We start from the raw sequence: 21,362 nt of genomic DNA on the forward strand, positions 1-21,362 counted from the left end.
TGTGAATTAATTGATTAATCGTTGCACTTCTAAAAGACACACAATACTGTAGAAAAGAAGCATTAAATAATCTGCCTTTACAAAGAAACTTGAGTCTAGCCGAGCTACGTGAGAAAATAAAATACTGTATAGGCAACATCTATCAAAACGGAGCATCCTCATCACCGAACAGACCATGTAATGCAGTTTTTCTTTTGTATCTTATGAGAGAATGCAGAATGATGCAGAGTGTGCTATATCGCCAATGTTTATGTGATCTTCTTTCATAGATGTTCACAGTACCCCATTAGGAAACATGCGAGTCCAAATTAAATGTTGCGCAGCTTCAGTGCAATATCACTTGTGCCAGGAACAGGTACCGCAGCACTGAGGTTAATTTGGAAGAACAGCAGCGCAATAGAAGAGAATGTAGAGGAGAAATAAGATAAGGCAGAGAAGGTCCCCTACTCAACTCCACTAACTGTCATTGTTCCCACAGAGCTAAGAGAATATGTCCGCCTGAAAGGTTATATCCTCTGTTTATATGTGAGTGTGAACGTAGAGTTGTAAGAAGGTTTATGAATATCATACCATTTATGTGAATATCCATTCGCTCATCTATGGCATTTCCATTGCATGTTAGGATTAGGCCAGCACACGTTAATATGTGGGTTGGGTGAATGGTTTTGTGTTTAACAATCCATATCATATTTAATTGTCTTTTGTTCTGTAGGTTTTACAGTCAACTTCAACTGCGAGTGACAAAAACAACTTGAAGCAAGCACGTTTGGGTTCTGATTTGGAGAACTCTGCAGCATCATTGTTTGATTTTCATTTGGTACAGGATAGTCTCCTATTTCTTGATAGCAATAGTAGGGAGGAATACCTGCTAAAACGTTTTCTTACGTCTCAGTGTATGTTTACAGGTATTTAAAGTATACTGTATGTTTTTATTTGGTCTCTCTATATTGCAGTTTTTCACTTATTGCAGCCAATCGGGTGAACAAAGGTTCACTGTGTAGATTGAGTATCCACAATATTGCTGCCAAAGTAAGATCTGCATGCCGAAACAAACTGTCCACTTCTATCACAGACTGCATTCAACTACAGGCAGCACCCAAATAGCAATTACCATATACCCTTGTTAATCTCAACCCGACTTTCCAAATCAACAAACACGATGTTCACAGAGCGGCATTGGACCACCAAAATCAACAGAGTAAAGCCCCTCAAGAAGAACAAACAAACACCCTTCCAAATATGAGCAACTTTAATCCATAACGTAAGCTAAAAGCAACACAGCTGCGGCAACCCATCCCCAGATGAAAAGTCACCCAAAAATGCTTTTGTTTTTTTTTCCAAAGAATTGTGTTCTTGTGTGTGCATTCAAGACTACAGACCTCGAATGACCTCTCCTCCTGTGTGGGACTGGCTCTGCAGGAAGGAGAGCAGCACCGAGGGTTGGTACGTACAGTCCACACAGGCCTGGACGGCTTGCTGTAACACTGCGTTGACTGGAGCTGGCCCAAAGTGGTCTGGGAGCTGCTGCACCAGTTTACGGTCAAGATGGGGGCCATAGTCACCGTGTTTGTTCACATAAACGCACACTGGATGGACACAACCGGGGGGAGGAAAAAAAATCCACCTTGTTCAATCAATTTTCTAGCAGCGGTCAGTAAATTCCAGCTCATCTTGTACTGTGTGGGCTATGATACTTACCTGTGCAGACTACATTTGAATTGTTGTTATGGTGGTTATCTACTGAGACATGGCTAGTGCTCAGCCTGGTCTCCGGAGGAGACGCTGGATTGGACGATGAGCCCAGTGACTGTACCACCCGAGGCTTTCTCTAAAAAAAGGAAAGAAAACAACCCCCCCACAAAAAAGTCCTTAGGTCCTGAGGTAATGATTTACATTACACATTCATCACACCTTACTCGCACATAAGATCCATCTCTGTCCTGTTTATGGTTTACAGTGAACCTTTGATTTATCATGATTTCAGAGTGCACAAGTCCACATTTCGAGTTGCGTGCATTCCGTCTAGAGTGCCACGTTGTGCTGCGGCATGCTGACCACACCGAGCTTAACTGGATGTAGATGCGGCGAGATCAGGAGAAGGTTGCCTACTCGGCCCACAGAGAAGGTGTACTGTGTGGTTTGGTTGAACATTCTGGGGTTTAAATATACAATGTTTAAATTTCTTTTGTTTAATGCTGCTGCTGTTTGTGTGGAATGGAATCTTTTTTTTTTTTTTTACAACCAATGACCTATTTAAGTAATCTATGCCTGGTGTGGTGCATTTGAGTAAAGGGTGTGTCTGGAACGCATCCCCTGTGAAAAATTTGTGGTTTAAAACCATCTTTCCATTACTATCGAGACAAAATATGGCAGTATCATCTCACCTTACTCCCAGGCTTGGGCCCTCTCTTCCTGTGAGGTCTGGGGGCCAATTGAGTGGCCCTGACAGGGCTCTGTGATGCTCCATTGACCGCTGCAGCTGCTGCAGCCTCAGCCGCGGCCTTCAACAAAGCAATAGTCTGCGACTTGGGACGGCGACCTCTGACACCCTTGCGAACGGGCAGGGGAGGCAAAGGGTTGGGCAGTCGGTATGAGGTCTGCATCGTGGATGAGGACGAGTTGGAAGTGGAGCGGCGTGTTGCGAGGGAGGCGGAGGAGGATGAAACGGGGGCAAGGAGAGCACCTGGAAGGGTGACTGGAAAAGGAAGAGAAACCGTTTCATGAAACACACTGTTCTCCTACTTGGCAAACTGGAAATGGAAACATGTCGGGTTTCTAGATTTGGATTATAAAAAAATGCATGTTTTTAGTTAAGATGATTCGAGTACAAATTTCACTAGATAAAAGATGGTGGTGGGAAGAGCAAACAAAGGCTTCAACTTTGGGATTCTGAAGTTTGTCAAGGAGGGTCTGGCTCACGATTTTTCATGCAGTTCAACACATTTGTTTGATCAGTGCTTTAACTGCCCAGATTCACAGGGGTGCGAGCATCATGTAAACCGTTCAATCCTAATAGCCAAACTGTGTATGGTCTGCGAATGCTCTGTCTTGATGCAAATGCATGTCATCATATATGCTCAATGAAATGGCAGCATCTTACCAGAGCTTGTCTGCGATGGGAGAACTTGTTTTAAAGTACTTGAAACTTGTTTTTGTCAAGATGTTGATTTGATCAAAGTGTTAAAACATTCACAACTACTGGGCTAATAAGACGTAAAAAATCAGCATCTAGATAAATCATGTGATGTTTACATCCATGTCCGCGTGTCACGCAGCTGATCTGATTAACTGAGCGGGGTATGTAATCGGCAGATCGGCAAAGATCGAAAATAATAATAAAAATACATAAAACTCAAGGGTCAGAGTCATTCCGATGGTGTTTTATAGGAAAAAGAAAAGGCTATTGTTTTGGGGAGGACTGGCACCAACAACACTTCTTAGTTCATTTGCCGGAGCAACGTAAAATCACAGAATCATCTCATTAGAAGTGCTGTGAAAAGGAAAGGAAATGGAAAATGAGAGCGGCAACCAGATATTTCAATGCAAACACATTAGTAGGGGTTCTGCAGGGATCTGTTAGTGAATGTGAAGGCTATCAAGGGGTCAAGGCTTTCATTTAAACCTCCCGGAGAGGTGTTTTGAAGGAACTAAAAGCTGCTTAATTGAGAAGTGGGTGTGGAACCATGCAGTGCTTTGTTCCGGTTGTGGAGGGGACAGCTCAATTGCTCACTAGGAGCAGTCACATGAGCAAGCAGAGGGAAAAGCACGGCAGCGTGCTTATTTACAGCCGACCCGAGGACAGCGGCGCCTGCAAGGCCATTCACAATTGGAGACCAGGAGCCAACTCTGACATTAATGCATTTGAATATCTGGAACAATATTCCGATCCAAGCAGGCATTTTTTAAATTAATCATAATTTAAGGTTGCAGCTATCAAATATAGTTTAGATTGGATTTGATTGGATAAAAATGGACTGGGCGGCATTATTTAAAGACGAAACGTGCATGTGAGAGGCAGGTATTATTGTTGTCTGCTTGGGGGTTGCCATCCTCATGTTCCATGCTACGACTGTGTCAGTGACTTTGAATGTATTTACTTTTAAATGGTGGGTCCAGGCCTGGCGACTGCCGTGGGAGTCACCAAATGAGAGTGTATAGTCGGCTATTGTGGGCTCAGGTTAGCGGCGAGCTTTTCACTGGCTAGCATTTCTTGTTGAGAAGTAAAGCAAAATTGAGTTAGTTAATTGGATACTCTATATCAGGGGTGTCAAACTCATTTCAGATTGTGGGCCACATATAGCCTCGATAGATGTAAAGTGGGCCGGACCATTAAAAGTATACCATACTCTGCAATAAATAACCAAAACAATGGCTTTCCTTTGTTTTGGTCTAAAGAAGCACAAGAACATTAGGAAAATGTTGAAATTTAATAAACAGATCTAGCGGATACTCCATGAATTGAATTGCACCTTGTTAAAAGTAGTGATTCCGTGTCTCTTGTGAATTTTTTCACTTTCTGCGGGCCCGATTGAACCTCCTTGCGGGCCGATTCCGGCGCCGTATGTTTGACATACCTGCTCTATATTGTCTGTAAGTGTGATTGTGAGTGTGAAAGGTTGTTGTTCGTCTCTGGGTGCCCTGCGATTGGCTGGCGGCCAGTTCTGAGTGTACTGCGCCTACTGCCCGAAGACAGCCGGGATAGGCTCCAGCATGCCCGCGACCTTCGTGAGGATAAGCGGATTGGACAATCGATGGATGGATTATTGTGCAGACCTCAAAAGTCCAAACTCAGGCCTCTATTGTGAAAACAAACAAATAACAGCCATTCCTACTCGACCGCCAACTACCCGCGGTGGGTGATGTGAGGTGAGTGAAGCTTTTGTACAAAGGTTTCGGTGCTCTTCTACTACTACTTTCTTTTGATGGTTGTCTTTGCATTTGATTCTCAGTTTTTCTTTTCAATGTGTATTAATGAGGCACAAAATACCAACTTTGCCCAACAGACCGCGATGCAAAACTGCTTCTTCCGAGCCCTGTCCTATGATGCATGTGGCAGTAATTACATTACTTGCTACCGCTAAATCTTTTGCATGAAATCATACTGATAAAATAAAAGGACTTAAACAAGAGAAATAATGGTCCTTCAACTAAGAAAGGTTAAAATACAAATTCAATGTATGATTTTACTGCCTACTGCCTGCCTGAAATCAGGACAATTAATCAAATTCAAATTGACATCGCATTCTAGTACAATACAATTTTTTTTTGGGGGGGGGTGCTTCACTTGGGTATGTGGTAGGCTTTTTAAAAAAATATTATTTATTTGTTTATTTATTGTTTATAGTGTCAAGATAAGTTTGGTTCTCATTTGACCATATTGTTTCGTGAAACATTAAATGTCAAAGTGATAAAGCTACACAATTGTTCACATTATTGTTGTAATCTGATTTATGACTTGTGCCACACTTGTTAGGTGGAATTTTTTGAAGTTGTCGTAGTAAGTGCTTAAAAGACTGAAAGTCAAACCGTTGCGTAAATTAACAACTATAATTGAAGCAGAAAAATAATTAATTCATGGTTAATTTGCCATTATTTTAGTGTAAGTCAAACCTGTAAGGAAAGAGCATTTATGGATAATAAAACCTGAAATTGTTCATTGAAATACTTGGGGGGAAAAAAATGGTTGAGAAAAAAAAATCATGGGAAAAAGACAATGGAAAAAATAATTGCAAATCACAATCGCAATATTGAAAAAAAAAATCACAATTTGATTATTTTTCCACATCGTTCAGCCCTACGAAAAATAAATCTGACAAGAGATATTCAAGAACAATTTGTGCAGGCATCACACATCCCATTCAACAATGGACATATGGCCCTGATCATGACTATATTATTCCAACTCGACCCTCTGACCTCTGTAACACAGCCTGAGGAAACGTGTGTGTGTGTGTGTGTGTGTTTGTGTGCATGTGTGCACGCACATACACCAGAATGAGGTCGCTGAGTGTGTGTGTCTGCTGTCTGGTGGGTGGGGGAGGGGCCCAAAAGAGTTCCTCCTCATCTAATTACACTATCCCCCCCGCTTTTCACAAACTGAGCTTCCTCACATCATCAGTTGATTCAACCACATACAAATACACGCGCGCGCACACACACACACACACACACACACACACACACACACACACACACACACACACACACACACACACACACACACACACACACACACACACACACACACACACACGCTAGTGGTGAGCATTGTAAAGGAGCTGAGAAACTTCATTAAAACAACCAAATGTGGATGTGTCTCTCCTGACTTGACATACACGTCTAAAAACACTCACCACCGGTAATGAGAGCGCCTAATAACGTGAGTATACGGAGGCTCAATCTTGTGTTAACTGCTTCCTGATGCTCGAGCCACAAATGCGCATGATCAAAAACAAATGGGGCTCCAAATGTCCAGCCAAAAAAACGGCTCCAACTGCAAACATTTGCAGTTGAGTGCAGGCAAATCCCTCATATTACAACTGTGGATGCTTAGACGACGTACTGGTTTGAATGCAGATAAAAGTCTTAAAACAATCAAAGCCACAGAATGCTCAATTTTAGACAAGAAACCAGCACTTCCTGAATTGGATTAGTGACCAATTTTGCCTTATCTTACGTCTTGTAGCATTCACTGATATATTCATGAGTGTGGCTACTCTCAAAGTAGATGCTGAATACATTTTGTGCTACTACAAAGAAGAGCTAGTCAACATGTTTTGAACACAGAAAAAAAAAAAAAGGACAAATAGAAGCGTCACAAAGTTTCTATTGTTAATGCAAACAACATGCTCACCAGGAAATGCCTTCCAAAAAGCAGAAACTCAGTGCTGCAGTTGCGGCTTCCCCAATTGTGATAGTAGCGACCGTGGTATCGGTGGTAGTGACAGACAGTCGCTTCCTGTTCCTTTCTTTGAAACAACGCTCCGTTGACAGATTTTCTCTATCACCCGGTTCCACTCCAAACTTTTGACTGTGTTCTCATGCTCTGCACTTCATGGCTTCATGTCCGGTAATCTTGGTGCCAATAAACAACAACAACAACAACCTTCACATTACTCTACGCACTACTCTCGCCTGTTTTGAGTCTACAACAAAGCCCGCTACTACCACTACTGCAGCTGGTTGAAGCTGCTGCGAAGCTTCCTTCCAATGAATGAGAAAGGGGGGGAGCTGTTATAGGGGCTAGGGAGGGGTTAGGAGCAAGAGGAGTGAGTGGGTGTGGTGAATGGCATTAGGGGGGTTGAATCCTTTATTCGTGTTATCTCTAGACCATATCGACAGTCTGCATCAGTCACCGGTCTCTCAGCGAGTCTCTGGGGGAGGGGGGCAGTGTCAGGGGAAAAGGGGTTAACGCTGGGGCTCCTGGGAGCGTACAGGGTTGAAAGAAGGGTAGAGGGGTGGGGTGTCAGCTTGGGAGGCTGGGTAGAAGGTTCAACTGGATATGAAGCATTCTGACTGAAAGTCATAGTGGGAGCTGCTGTGCACAGAAGCATGCTTTGACTCAAAACAAACACACACACACACACACACGACCCCGACAGAGGTCCCCCTTGCTGTAACCCGAGCCTTTTCAGATGAAAAATGGCCTGGTCAAACGTCAGGCTATAGTGGCATGGTCAGATATCAGCGTGTCTGCAGAACAATGTGGAGCTTAGCAGGCACAGGAAGCCCCACAAAAGTCGCTGATATCTTCATCAGCCTCTGATTACCCACACTTGAGTTTTTGAATTTTGGGGATAAAAACCCCAAATGTTAATGGATCACAATTCTCTTCATTTAATGATGATGATGTCATGCCTTGACCCATAGCCACAGAATTCCACAACAATCTTGCTTTTTGGTTAACATGGTAAAATTTTGAGTTCTGCTCAGTATTGAAATTGTGATTTAATATGACAAGTAGTTGTCATGTTTCATGAAACGTCGACATAAACATGTGGACTGCACTTCTTAAGCACTGGACTTGACTCAATTCAATCTCATCTAAATTCGATTAAGATAAGAAATCATTTATTAGTCTCGCAATGGAGAAATTCCCAATTCACTGTAGCAAAGTTACGAAGGGAAGAAGTAGAAGAACAAGATATAGGAGCTGCTAGAAAGGCAGCCACTCTCGCGGCGCCATCTTCAAATAACAAAATAACACAACACAACACATAAAACACAGAGTCGTGCAATCTTAATCCCTTTTCCTGCATACACTTTGTTGTTTCAAGCAGTTATAGATAAAAGAGGAGAGGATCAAAGGACCAAAGATTAATTGCTCAGTCCTAGAAATAATTACACAGTAACGTTTTTTTTAACAAATATCAATTCAGTGAGTTTTTGCTTAATGATAGATCTCCAAAGAGAAGCATATTCAATATTTGATTCACTTCGCCACATCCAATACGGCTGCGGCGTTGACATGCTCAATTGGTGTCTTTGTATCTGTAATGTAAATGTTGTCTATGATAATACTTGCTTGCGGTCGTCACAAAAGGTGCCATTCAAAATGGGATCGTCAGTGCTATGCGCCTGTATGGGGCAAAGTAAGTGGTGTCTTGTCTGTAGGGTATTAATTGCCCACCCCCACCATGCATTTCATGTACCCCGCCTTAAGGCGCTCTGGTGACCAAAGGGTGGGGGTTGGAAGTGCAGACTAGGACGGAAGCGCTTGAAAAGGACGAGGACGGACAGGGAGGAGAGAGATGACGACGGAAGGGTACCCAGATCGCGGACGGAGGACGGACAGGCAAAATAGTGTAAAGTGACCATCTCTGTTAATATACCATTGTGACAATGTATAACATCACTAATGTGATTTGTTTGCATCAACCAGTCCTGAGTTTTAACTTTGACTTTTGAGATCTGCACAATAATTGCACTCAATAGTGCATTACATTCGAGTAGATCTCATCTTTTTTTTTTTTTTATCATTTACTGCCTGAAACATTTGTATGCCTCTTATTTAGATTGAGATCTAGATTAATGCTGGATGCATTTCTCATTTGATACAAATGTAATTAATGTCACTTCAAAATAAGGTGAGAAAAGGGATGCAGTCACTGTGTGCTATCCATTTTTTCTTGAATAACTGAAAATATCTACATTGCGGCTTATCGTTAGCGTGTTTATTCTCCATATCACCCCATAGCACTCATGACTGAAATTGTTGTTCATAGGTCAAAGCGAAAAAAAGAAATGAAGCAAAGCAATGGCGCATATCATGAAGAACTCCTAAGTGAAGGTACCAATGTACTTCCCCTTTGGACCACATCTCAATTGACTTTGTGCTGAAGACATCTACAGAGCAGCAAAAACTACAACAGAGGAGGGTGAAGCCAAAAACAAATTGACGCTGTTTTGTTTTAATAAATCAAGTGGCAACAACCTTGGATAACTGCTTTGAGCGGTTTTCTCTGGGTACTCCAGCTTCTTCTCCCATTCCAACAACTTGCATCTTATGCACTTTTAAGATTGTAATTTATCCGTAGCTGTGAATGTGAGTGTCAATGGTTGTTTGTCTATGTAAGCCCCGTCATTGGCGAGCCACCGGTCAAGGGTGTATGCCGCCTCTCACCCAAAATCAGCTGGGACAGGCTGCAAGTCCATCCAGGACCCTAATGGTGATAAGTGTCATAGAAAACGGATGGATGAATGGATGCTGCAAGCACAGGAGTGAGGAGGGCATCATATGCATGATTTTTGGCCCATACCTGGGTATTCAAGCACAAAAATTATGATCATGTTCCAAACATAAATGCGACATGTGTTTCCATTCCATCCTGGTCAGTTTTCAAAGTTTGAATACAAGGTTGCAAACCAGCTCTATATTCTGACCCAATTTAAAAAATCCAAGAAGCAAAAGGGGACGCTGCTCATGTTGGGGACAGTTGGGGGTGGGAGCAAAGTGTTTTGTTCTTCCTAGGGGGGGCGCAACAGAAAATAATTGAGAAGCACTGCATTAGTGGTGTCTGACAGAACAAAGAGAACAGAAGAGAATAACGAAGCTAGTTGAAATGTACATAGAGCATGTATAGCCGATCAACGCCTCATTAACTGTCCCCGCAAGCCCCCGATGCGTTTACATACAATCATGGCACCTGTCTAACTGAGCACATTATCCCCTTTTTACTGTACACACGCCAGGCTCAGGCGCGCACACACACACACATACAGTAGGTGTGCAAACACACAGAGTGCAAATCTGTGTTAAATCCCCCACATGAAGTCTACATGCGAGGACCTCATATCAAGTAGGTGATGTGCAACCTCGAGGATTAATATAATCTGTTGGCCATGGAGTCTAGTATGGAACTACATCAAGTGCAGACACCAACATATTTCTGCATGAATATAATAATATTGCAGATAAAGCCTGCGCGAAGACAGCATTTGTCAGTGGTTGCACCAGATGCCTCCATTGAGAAAACCTTCTCCGAATAAACACATACTGTACATTCACAATGTAGCCCATGGTTCATATTTAAATGTAATATTGTGGTATAAATAACTCATCCGATAAAGATGGGGATAGACCTTCCTTAAAATAGTGTCTTTTTCTTTGTAGTTTTTGTGAGATCTGACAAAATTCTTTCCTGTACCAAATATCAGAATCTGTGAAGTATACATAGTCTGTGATTTCCACACATTCTGTCTAAATATCAACCAAAGAGCAGCTAGTCTGAGCATTAAGCTTTATCGTTTATCATGAAAATGACATGCCGATATAATCATGTCTGCAGAGCAGACTATTATGCCGATTAAAATGAATATCTTAGCTTTGCCATCACATTTTAATAACATTTACCATTAACACCAGCGCCAAGTCATGCACATGCATACACTACTGTTTTGTAGACACCACATCCAACAATTCCAAGGGCCAATTTACAAGGCTGACTGCAATACAGTGGAGGATTTGATCAGTTTGATTCAGTGGTATTATGATTTGATGTGGTACAGCTCAACCTATGATGAGGGGATGCTGTAATGAGTTTCTTGTTGTCATTTGAACTTTTCAGAAATATAACTGAGAAATATATCTCAGTTAAAAGACAATTCGATACGTATCACAATATATTTTGAAGTCAAATACTGTAAGACCCAGGACACGCTGGAGAGACTATGTCACCCAGCTGGCCTGGGAACGTCTCGGGATCCCCGGGGAGAGCTGGAAGAAGTAGCTAGGGAGAGGGAAGTCTGGGCTTCCCTGCTAAAGCTGTTGCCCCTGCGACCCGGCCCTGGATAAGCGGTAGATGATGGATGGATGGATGGATGGATGAAATACTGTAATATGATTAATTCGTGTGTGCGTGCATGCGTGGTTAGTGCGTTGACCTCACATTGCAGACGTGCAGGGTTCGATTCCGGCTCCGGCCTTCTTGTGTGGAGTTTGGGTGTTTTTTTAAAAGACACGTTTGAGCAACAAAATGATTACAGATTTAGATCTATTTTTACATGTAATTTACTTGCAAGTACACTGTACACAGAAAATGGTTTATCATTTCTATATCTCACCACCATTCCTCAAAAACAAAAACATCCTTAATCAAAGAATATATTTGATAATTGCTGTGATATTTCCCAATATTTAGTGCCGTTATGACAAATACCCAGTAATAATGTTGACTATTCATTGTCATTCTAAAATGTAGTCGAGGGACGCTAAGGAAGCTAACACACAGCATGGTTGTAGTGAATATGTTTCATATCTTTAATAATGTTATTGTGGGAATTCAGCAAGTCTGCTTTGTCTTGTGTTGTTTTTATTGTGGCGATGAATGTAACAATGAATTTCCTTTTCGGATGAAGATAGTTATCTGTAGTACGGCTTCATCTACCTGTCCATCCATCTTGCGGACCTCCCTTTGTGCACTGGGGCCAATGTTTCTGTCCAAGTGCAGGTTTTCACATGCTGCTCCACTATGACAGTGGGTAGCCTTTTGTAATGTGTTTTGAGTTAGTGTTTACCATTCCTCGGGTGCCAAGATAACTTCTGGATTCGTTTTGTCTGAACACCCAGATAACCGCACAAGGACATGGTAATATCAGGTGTACTCCCAAACACTAGACTGAGAATTACCTGCACTGCTTGTTGTTTTTGACTTTTAACTCATGATTTGTTTTCTTTGGCCAGCTATCTATTTTTTTAAATCAAGTGGAGCTCAGTTTTATATATACAGTATATATAAAATTAAAGCCTGAAAGGTGAAAGTAAGAAGTGTGTACAGTATCTATTTTGTCAGTTCAAGAAACAGACCAATGCTTTCTGGTGTTTTGGGGACCTTTGGAGGCAGTTGGGTTTCAAGTGACAACAACAAGACTACTCTGTCTGGCCTGATATGTGACACTAGCCAAAAATCCTAATGGCTCTAGTATCACGATTCGTTTGGGTGCATAGACAGCAAAAAATTGTAATCTGACTCCATACATTACATGGTGTGCCTCTTTCAAATGGAAGATGTACATTGCACTGCACTCTGGTGGTAAAGTGTGGTAATGTCACAGCTCTTTGCAAAAGAAAAGCATTAGGCTAAATTTATGTTTAATGCCCTGTTCACATTTGTAGTTTGGTACTCTGGTCCGTACCACAATAAAATATGAACAGTCTTATATAAACTCTTGTAAAGTGTCTTTGAGTACAATGAAAAGCTCTTTCACAATTAAATGTATTACTATTATTATTTTATAAAATAAATGTAGTGCAGGATTTTGGTCTTATTTGTTTAGCATTCATATTAGCACATTTATCATGGGACCCAAAGTTGCCCAGTAATAAAACTGGATTCAATATTCAATATCACCTCACCTAAAAATGTATATATATTCTGTTTTATACTGTCACATTGTTACCGGCAGAGAAGTCTTTTAAAATTGCTACAATATACTTATACTCATACACAGTACATGCAGAGCTGGAGTTCTTTAAGAATTTGTAATTACTGCAACAGCCGTGCTAATTTCTATTGCCCATCATTGATTTTAAGGAAGCATGCTTTGCCTTTTATTTGGACAACTGTGATCGCAGGTGCCTTATTTTTTGTTTCCTCAAAGTGATGCTATATGATGTCTCCCATGGCTTGACAGTGAGATTGTGAAAATGAATACAAATGAATAAGGTACGATTCAGCATAAAAAAATCCATATCAGTCGGAGCCTACTTTTCATTACAAAGTCTCTTATAATATTGTAGAATTTTACCTATGACGGGGTGGTGTGAAAAATAAGCCCATCAATAAATGGGTTCACGATAAAATGATTTGGTTGGTTTGCTCAGAATCTTACAATGCCTTTAATGTTAAAAACAGACAACAAAAAAGTAAAATGCTGCTGTCAATTTGTATGCTGTACAGTCGCCACTGCTGTGTTAATGATGAAAAATCTACCACCCTAAAAGTCAAAATACAACACAAGACAAATTCAAGTGAAAGCTATACTCACAGAAGTTTCCAGGCGGCTGTAAACTGTGTTTCGTCAGCACACACCAACCGACGGGGAAGATGTCTCTGGAGTCGAAGGGGCACCAATAGTCAAAGGCACCTCGCCAGCCATCAAACATGACGAAGATCTCCTGACCTTTGACCTCACCCACGGTGGCTGGACAAATTAGGTAAGGGTTCTTCCTGTCCAGGGCTTCCAGCTTCATACCAGGCTTGAAGTAGTTTTTAATGGGGCTAACAGGTTCCTAGACACAATTTATTTTTGAGTTCAACATTATCCATTATATGCACAGTATTTATTTAACCAACCCCCCACCCCCCCCCACACACACATATACAGTATACACCCATTTTTATATATATGTGTGGTGGTCGGAGCACTCGGGGCAGTGACCCCTAAACTAGATGAGTGGTTGCAACAGATCCCGGGAACAACATCGGACATCTCAGTCCAGAAATGTGCAGTGCTGGGAACAGCTAGGATACTGCACAGAACCCTCAAGCTTCCTGGCCTCTGGTAGAGGACCCGAGCTGAATGAGGGACGGACACCACCCGAGGGGGGGTGAGACGAGGATATATATATTTTTTTTATATATATATACTGTGTATATACAGTGTGTGTGTGTGTGTGTGTGTGTGTATATATATATATATATATATATATATATACACACACACATATATATATACACACACACACACACACACATATACATATTTATTTATTTATTCATTTGACCATACTTCAAGAACAAACCTTCTTAAAAGCAGAGGCTGGTGCCATCTCTGCTCCACTCAGTGTTCGGAGGAGGAACATTGGCCACGAGGAGGCGTTCATTCGAAAGCCTGAAAACAAAGGCGAGCCAATATTCAATTTCTTTTATGATGCTAGTGAGGACAAGCAGTGTAGTAAAAAGGATGGATCAATAAAAATGTGCTGATTTGCAACAAGACTAAAAGTAGCGCCGGCTGAAGGATGACTGACATTATGCCAACCACTGTTGGACTGAGTTTTTACTGGAGCATTGTACATCTGAAATAGAATTCAATGAAGTAAAGAAAGAAAAAGATTGGTTCATCACGTACACACAATTATTAGGGCACAAGTTATTACACCAACAGATGGAGTTGGAGTGAATTACCCTTGTGGATGAATAAAATGTGTCTCTCTATCTTTCTATCCATCAATCCATCTAAAGATGGGAGTTGGAGTCTCTCATTGGCAGGCTAGAACAGCTTCCACTTTTATTTTAGTTCATCTAAAAGTTGTTTGCTGGTGTGGACAGGGCTCTCAAGTTATTAAACACCAAACCCATCCAAACTTTATGGTGCACTGCGACAAAGTCATGCTGGAACAGAAAAGAGCCTTCTCCAAACAGACGATGTTCAAAGAGTAGAAATGTCTAAAAATCTCTTGGGAAAATGAAGAATTCTGGCATACCGTACATTGTAAGTAAAGTGTAGCAGAGGATTTGCCTTGGCAGGAAAACACTGGTAATAGTAATAACATTGACAATGGATTTTCTCCATGAACGCATCCAATTAAGTCGGCCTCTAAAAGAGATGGCCCTAAATGGAATCATTACTTTTGTACTCTACAATGTGTGTGAAGATGCGAATGAAGGCGGCATCATGAAAGATGGTGATTGATGGATGAAAGTAGAACGGCTGAATCTTAGATGCAGTCTATTTACTAGTTACTATTTTATGATTTCTGGAATATGCCGTTGGTTCAATCAGGTTCATAAATGTGCGTGCATCCATCATGAATCCTCCATACTGTGTATGAAAGGGCATGCACATTTAAATGTAGTCTCACCCAGCGGGGGCTGCAGCATGTCACCATTCCTCTCACAGGTGCCTATCGGTTGGATGTCAGACGAGTCGACCAGTCTCCAGAAGTCATTGGTGTTGTCGCTCCCATCCAGACGCAGGCGTAGTCGAGTACCCATCATGCCCATCACAGTGGCGATGCAAACCGAGTTGGAGTTGCGCGGGTCGCGAGCCTCAAGCTTCATGCCAGCCTTGAAGTCATTGGAGGGGGGGATTCTGGACTGTACACACACACGCATGCGCACACAAAGAGAACATCCATCAGTGTAGTGTAAAGTGATGATAATTTGAGTGAAACTAACATGACCGTTTACACTACAATGTTCCCCCCTTGCATAATGCAAATCATCCATCGCTCCACAGCTCAGTATATCATGGAGTTTTTGTACTTCTTATGAACACAGGCATACTAACACTTCTATCTATATACATTATGTCCACCTTCTATCTAACGCATTGGCAAGTTCACAGGTTTTGCGCTTGATTCAGTCCCCCGATATGTTTATCAGTTATGCAATCTTCTTGTCACCACTGACTGCTTTCTGCTCCTTCATTCACCATTTCCTCTTTCATCTATGAGTGCTTCAAACAACAAAGAGTATGAGGCAAAAGTGGTTAAGATTGCATGACTGTCCGTGTTTTTATGTTATGTGTTGTGTTTATTATTTTACTTTTATGTTCACTGTTTTGTATAGTGCTTTGTTACAGCTGCAGCTCTTGTGAAAGCGCTATATAAATCAGGATGTAGTGTATTTCTTTTCGTGCTAATCTGTTTTGTCGACCAATTGCGATCATTTTTGCAGAGGGTGGATAGGCAGGACTTGAGTGTCCAAACAGCAATAGCCACATATTAAAGAGGCCTGGGTTATTTTTGAAAGGGAAAAAAAAATTGTATTATTCACATTAATGCGGAAAAAAGCCGACACATTGGGTGAAAAAAAATAAAATCTCAATAAAACTGCAATATGAACATGACCTAAGTAAGAGTACCGGTACTTGTCTTCAGTGCTGTTGCCCTGTGCGTGTAGCAGTAGCTATATTAGCCCATTTGCAGGATTTTTCATTCATTTACTTACTGGACCTTCATCATATGAAATTATATGCTTTGCTTGATCATTTATGAATTCAAATATTACTATGTTTAATCTTGTTGCATGCTTGTATGTCTTACGGCTTCATGTGAGGTAAAGTAGCAATTGTTTGAAGACTTATAATGACCCTAACATCCATGCAAATTTCCGTTAGCCTGTCAATGCTGTTTTGTATTGCATGTTGGCATTAAACTAATGAACGACTGCTAGCTCAATGTAAAATGTTTAATTCTATTTGTTTTGTCAAAGTAATAGTGCATCCCATTCCTTGACGACAAAATAATGACAATAGTCGCTATGTAATACTGTAAAAATTATGCTAACGTGTGTTTACAGGTTGAGGGAGTCTTCTTCAACAATGTTTTTGATGTAGGCTCTATTTTGCAAATTTTCACCAATCACAGGTTGGCGTGGAAGCTATACGTGAAAAACGGGGGCTCATTGAACTTCAAATTTAGTAACGATCAGCTACCTGTTTGAAGCAAGTAGGTGAAGCTGCAATAGATGAGGTCTCTCTCAGGTAGTCTTCCCAACTAAATGGCTCTAGGAAAAGAATCAAACAAGGATGTAACAAATAACACTACTCACACCGTTGAAAAGAAAGACACCACTTTGTTGTTAGATACATAAAAGGCATTCACTCATTCACATTTTACATATGACTTGGCTGTTTGGTGCAATGAAACATTGAGCTTTTGTCTATATTATGGTTGCCTTTTTTAAAAATCATGAATGGTATTAAGGCACAACATGACTTTTTTGGTTTGGTTTTGTGATAATTAAGATTGATTTCCCGGGAAGGAACCAGATTTCTAAACTGCGTGAGGTGGGAAAAAATGGACTGCCAGCATTTCTCACTTTTTAACAGTGAATGAGGTAACCGATGACAAAACTAAGGGGAGCACTCACCATTAGATTTGTCGAGCGCAGAGCCTGCGCCGATGCTCGGCCTCTCCTTCTTCTCCTCTTTCTGATCTGGAATCAAAAGATGGTCATTCGCATTCGAAACGGTACATTCACCAGACACTTCATTAGCGGCACCTGAAAACTCGACTGAAAACCCTTATTCTTCGCTCTATCAAAAATCCAGCTGTTACAAATAGTGGCATGAGAAGAGAGAGAGAAGGCCAACCTTTGTGTGGTGTTCGGCCCATGATGACCAAGATGTTAGCCCGCAGCAGCAGAGGAAGGCAAACAGGCTCTTAACTAAAACAATACACCATATAAACTGGTTAGAAACACACAAACACCACAGGAAAAAGCAGTGTAATCATAATAAAACAAGATATCGGTCATTTGGAGCGGCTATTGGGCAATATACTGCATTATTAATAATGTTTTATATTTTTACCCATCAATTTTCAATTGAGTAGGTAATTTTACAACACCACCACACCCCAAAAAAACATTTTAAACACAGTATTAAAACCTAAAAAATTAATTAGCAATTAATGATGTATGAATAAATTGCTGTAAGTTTAAAACTGTATTTGAATTCTTCCAATACTGGATCTTAATTGGGGATTGTCATCCACCTTGATAGGCCTCTTAAGGTGAATCAAGATCAGAAAACCCACAATTTAAAAAAAATTAAAAATCATTTTTGATCTCCTGTCTTGAAAACAGCCCCCATGGCAAAAAAAATATCTATATAGTTGCTAAAAATTGTGTTTTTCTTTGTGAGTAGATTCTCAGCTATCCAGGCCATTTAGCTAATATTTTAGTTCTTTATATGAACTACTGTACAGAGGTATACATCATCTTGGGATACTTGTACTCCAATAAGAAAAAAAAATCAAGACAACTGAGACAATTTGGATGTGGTCTTCCTTTTCATTTTCAATGCATTGCAGAGGTAATGAAGAGGGAGTCGTTATATGCAGCTACACAAAATCAAGTGACTTGGACTCTGACTCGGGTGCAAAAAAAATGTGAGACATCCTCACTGTTTTTGTTTGTTGAATTCATTGTTTTTTACTTGTTTTCTGGAAACTTTCCAAAATTATTTTGACATGTATGTTATTAGGCTAAAAACAAAGTATCTTTAAACACTGGCAACAATTAATTGTAAGATTCATTCAGGTTGTTACCCCATCCCGGTATTTTGAGGGTGAAAATCTGACAGAATAATCCAGATCAGCCTTAACCATTGTCCAATTTTCAGATGTCAGTTACAAATATTTAGCTGGGAGTAAATTAAATAATCCAAAACCGAAAGGCATCAAAAAGATGAATAATCCAAAATGATGCAGAATGTTCACCACAGAAGTGCAAACTCTGCAATGTAGTGTAACCGCTGCTCCCTGTGCGCTCTTGTGTCTTTGCAGAGAAAGCCATGGAGTGGCAAGGAGCCATAAAGATTCCAAGGTGCCATAAAAAGCCATTAAGACGTGTGGATGTGGGACGTCTGCAGACCCACATGAAAAGGATTCCTGTTCTGCCACTCGCTCAGCGACAGACAGCTTCAGTGTTTGCACACCTCAGTCTGCTCCACTCATGAGGGTCATGCTTTAAGAGCTCAGCAGACCAGGAAGCACTTCATTTTTTACAGCCTCCATTTCCACTCGAGCGGCCCCTGGACTGTGATTAGCATTATGATGCTTTACATGCACCAGACGAGGGGGAAAATTTGGTGGTTTCATGAGCAGTTGTAACTTTTGATTGACAGGAGTTGTCAAAGGCATTATTAACTTGAGGAGCAAGCATTGAATAGATGACAACATTTGTGAGAACAAATAGGACCTTTCAAAATGAATTGCGCATTTCTAACCACACCCACAAAAAAACTGAAAGAAGTAGATACGGATAGGGTAGTACATGCAATGTGATTGAAACAAACCAGAGACAAATTGCGTTGGCTGATTTTCCGTCTTTAAATATGGTGTCTGGAAGACAGGCCTCATCTATGACAAAACACTTTGCTGGCCTGTCCGAGGGCTGTTTTTCCAGCGTGCCATACCAGTTTTTAAATGCGATGTTTCAATTCACATATACAAAGGGATGAGGTAAATCAAAACAAATGTGTGTTTTATGTGGTTGCTGGCTTCCCCCAAATTATCAAAAACTATACATTTCTTTTCGGTAACTGAGTAATATGTTTGTCTGTGGCTCGGTTTTACAATATGATTCTTAATTTTTTGAATCATACATGCAGAACTTTGAGATTCACTGACCTTTATTATTTTAACTTAATTTCCAAGTTCAGTGGAACAATTCTAAAATAAATTACAATATGCTGAAAGAGCAACCCTGACAATTTGTCTGACATTCAATCAATTCATTGTTTTGACTGGCCACACTGCTAATCGAATGAAAGAATTTCCAAGTTGATGTTTGCAATTTGAAAATAAATTAATCAGCACTGTTCGTGTTATGAAGTGTCATGGGAGGACTGCGTAAAACCCATTTATTTCCAACCCTTCAAGGTGATCAGTTTGCACAGTTTGACAGTTTGCTCATTCCTTCAGCACATTCCGATATACAGTAATCCCTTGCTATAACATGGTTCATCTTTCACAGCTTCTCAGATGATTTTTCGTTCTTTTTTTTTTACAGTGCATTTTGTTCTGCATTTGGATTCGCAAAGTCTCCGCGCCTCATCGCTGTACCGCATGCCAAATTTTCTCCATTACAAAACGGTCAGTTGTTTGTCAGAAAACGTGTATATATATATATATATATATATTTATTTATTTATTTTTTTTATACACTTTCACCTGAAAAAGGTTTCATTCAATACAGTATTGTATACGCAATAATAATAATTGTAGAAAATAGAGATAACTGCTTCACAGATTTACTGTACATCGGGACTTGTAGTGACTGCACGAGCTTTTCAGTATTACCAGATTTTGAATTTTGTTTGAATATTCAGTCATGCATTATTTAATGGTGGAGTTAATGAAAAAATACTTTTTGTCATATTTGTTTCAAAAAAGAAAGACGCCAATGTACTTAACTTTTAAGTACAATACATTTAATACGGAAAAAACTGTTGTTTTGAAACATTTACTTTGTCATCGCGGTGGTGCTTAGAGAGCTAAGGATTTTCTTTAGTGGAACAAGTAAACAAGTTTCAATCCTGAAGAAATAATTGTTTTTAAACATTTATTTGGTCATGGGACTAGATAGGTAGATAGATAGATCGGAGTGAGCTATATAAAAAGTGCATGACGCATTTCCATTCTTCCAAATTTGGTGGGCGGGACTCCTCTCATTATTCTCAAGGCTAACGGCTGCTAATGCTGAATTATTAAACAATACACTGGACTCCAAACCCACTCAGTGGGCGCACTTGTTTACTAAACAGCGCGTGGGAATGCAGCGAACACAAGCGTAAAGCGCCGCACTTCAACGGAAACCACAAAACTGTAACAATAATAAGAAGTCGCCTTCATTCAAGCAACATGCAATACAGTGGAGGAAGAACACATACTGCCAGCACATATCCTCCACGGTGGGAAACGCCGCTATTCTGGCTCAAATGAGGGAACGGGGAGGGCGAAATAACATCTCGGAAGTAGGCGCTGGACAAGAACAAGGAGAAAATAAGACGTACCGAGCGTTGAAAGCGCTTATTTTGATGGTGAAGCCCTCACTTTCTGTCAGATGCAGGCGGCCGCCATGTTCGCTGCAGTTCCGCGCATGTCCGTCGTCGCCGCCACCACCACACGCGCGCGCGCCCACACAAGCAGGCACGTGCACGCGCGCGCACACTAGCCGCGTGTGCGTGCGTGTGTGCGTGAGAGAGAGAGAGAGATGGGGAAAATAATTAATTTCACTCGCTCGAAATGCTAATTTTGTTACGCCTTGGTTTTTGATAACCCAGATGTGACATGAAAACAAAAACAATTGTGTCGCATCCAGATTTTTGACTGCGAGAATAAGGACGGTTGTTTCAGCACCTCACTAGCATCTCAGTGGACTGATGACATCATTTTTTTTCAGTGGGAT

At 40.8% G+C, this 21,362-nt stretch overlaps 1 protein-coding gene across 2 annotated transcripts in view; it reads right to left on the bottom strand.

Annotated features, from left to right (window-relative positions):
* scml2 (Scm polycomb group protein like 2) overlaps positions 1–21,066 on the bottom strand; it is a 33,474-nt gene extending 12,408 nt beyond the window's left edge. For both annotated transcript variants that reach the window (XM_086106952.1, XM_086106951.1), the window contains exons 1-10: positions 20,968–21,066; positions 17,542–17,615; positions 17,319–17,384; positions 16,882–16,952; positions 15,305–15,539; positions 14,243–14,331; positions 13,486–13,729; positions 2,385–2,695; positions 1,699–1,828; positions 1,380–1,586 (exon numbers count right to left, since the gene is read on the bottom strand). In XM_086106952.1, the coding sequence (XP_085963078.1) occupies positions 1,380–1,586; positions 1,699–1,828; positions 2,385–2,695; positions 13,486–13,729; positions 14,243–14,331; positions 15,305–15,539; positions 16,882–16,952; positions 17,319–17,384; positions 17,542–17,563 (1,375 nt within the window). In that variant the 5' untranslated portion in view covers positions 17,564–17,615; positions 20,968–21,066. The remainder of the gene's footprint in view (positions 1–1,379; positions 1,587–1,698; positions 1,829–2,384; positions 2,696–13,485; positions 13,730–14,242; positions 14,332–15,304; positions 15,540–16,881; positions 16,953–17,318; positions 17,385–17,541; positions 17,616–20,967) is intronic.
* Between the last annotated feature and the right edge of the window lie 296 nt (positions 21,067–21,362).

Source organism: Hippocampus guttulatus, chromosome 3 (genome assembly GCF_054856545.1).
Source record: "Hippocampus guttulatus isolate MCC_2025c chromosome 3, RoL_Hgut_1.0, whole genome shotgun sequence".
Lineage (NCBI taxonomy): Eukaryota > Metazoa > Chordata > Actinopteri > Syngnathiformes > Syngnathidae > Hippocampus > Hippocampus guttulatus.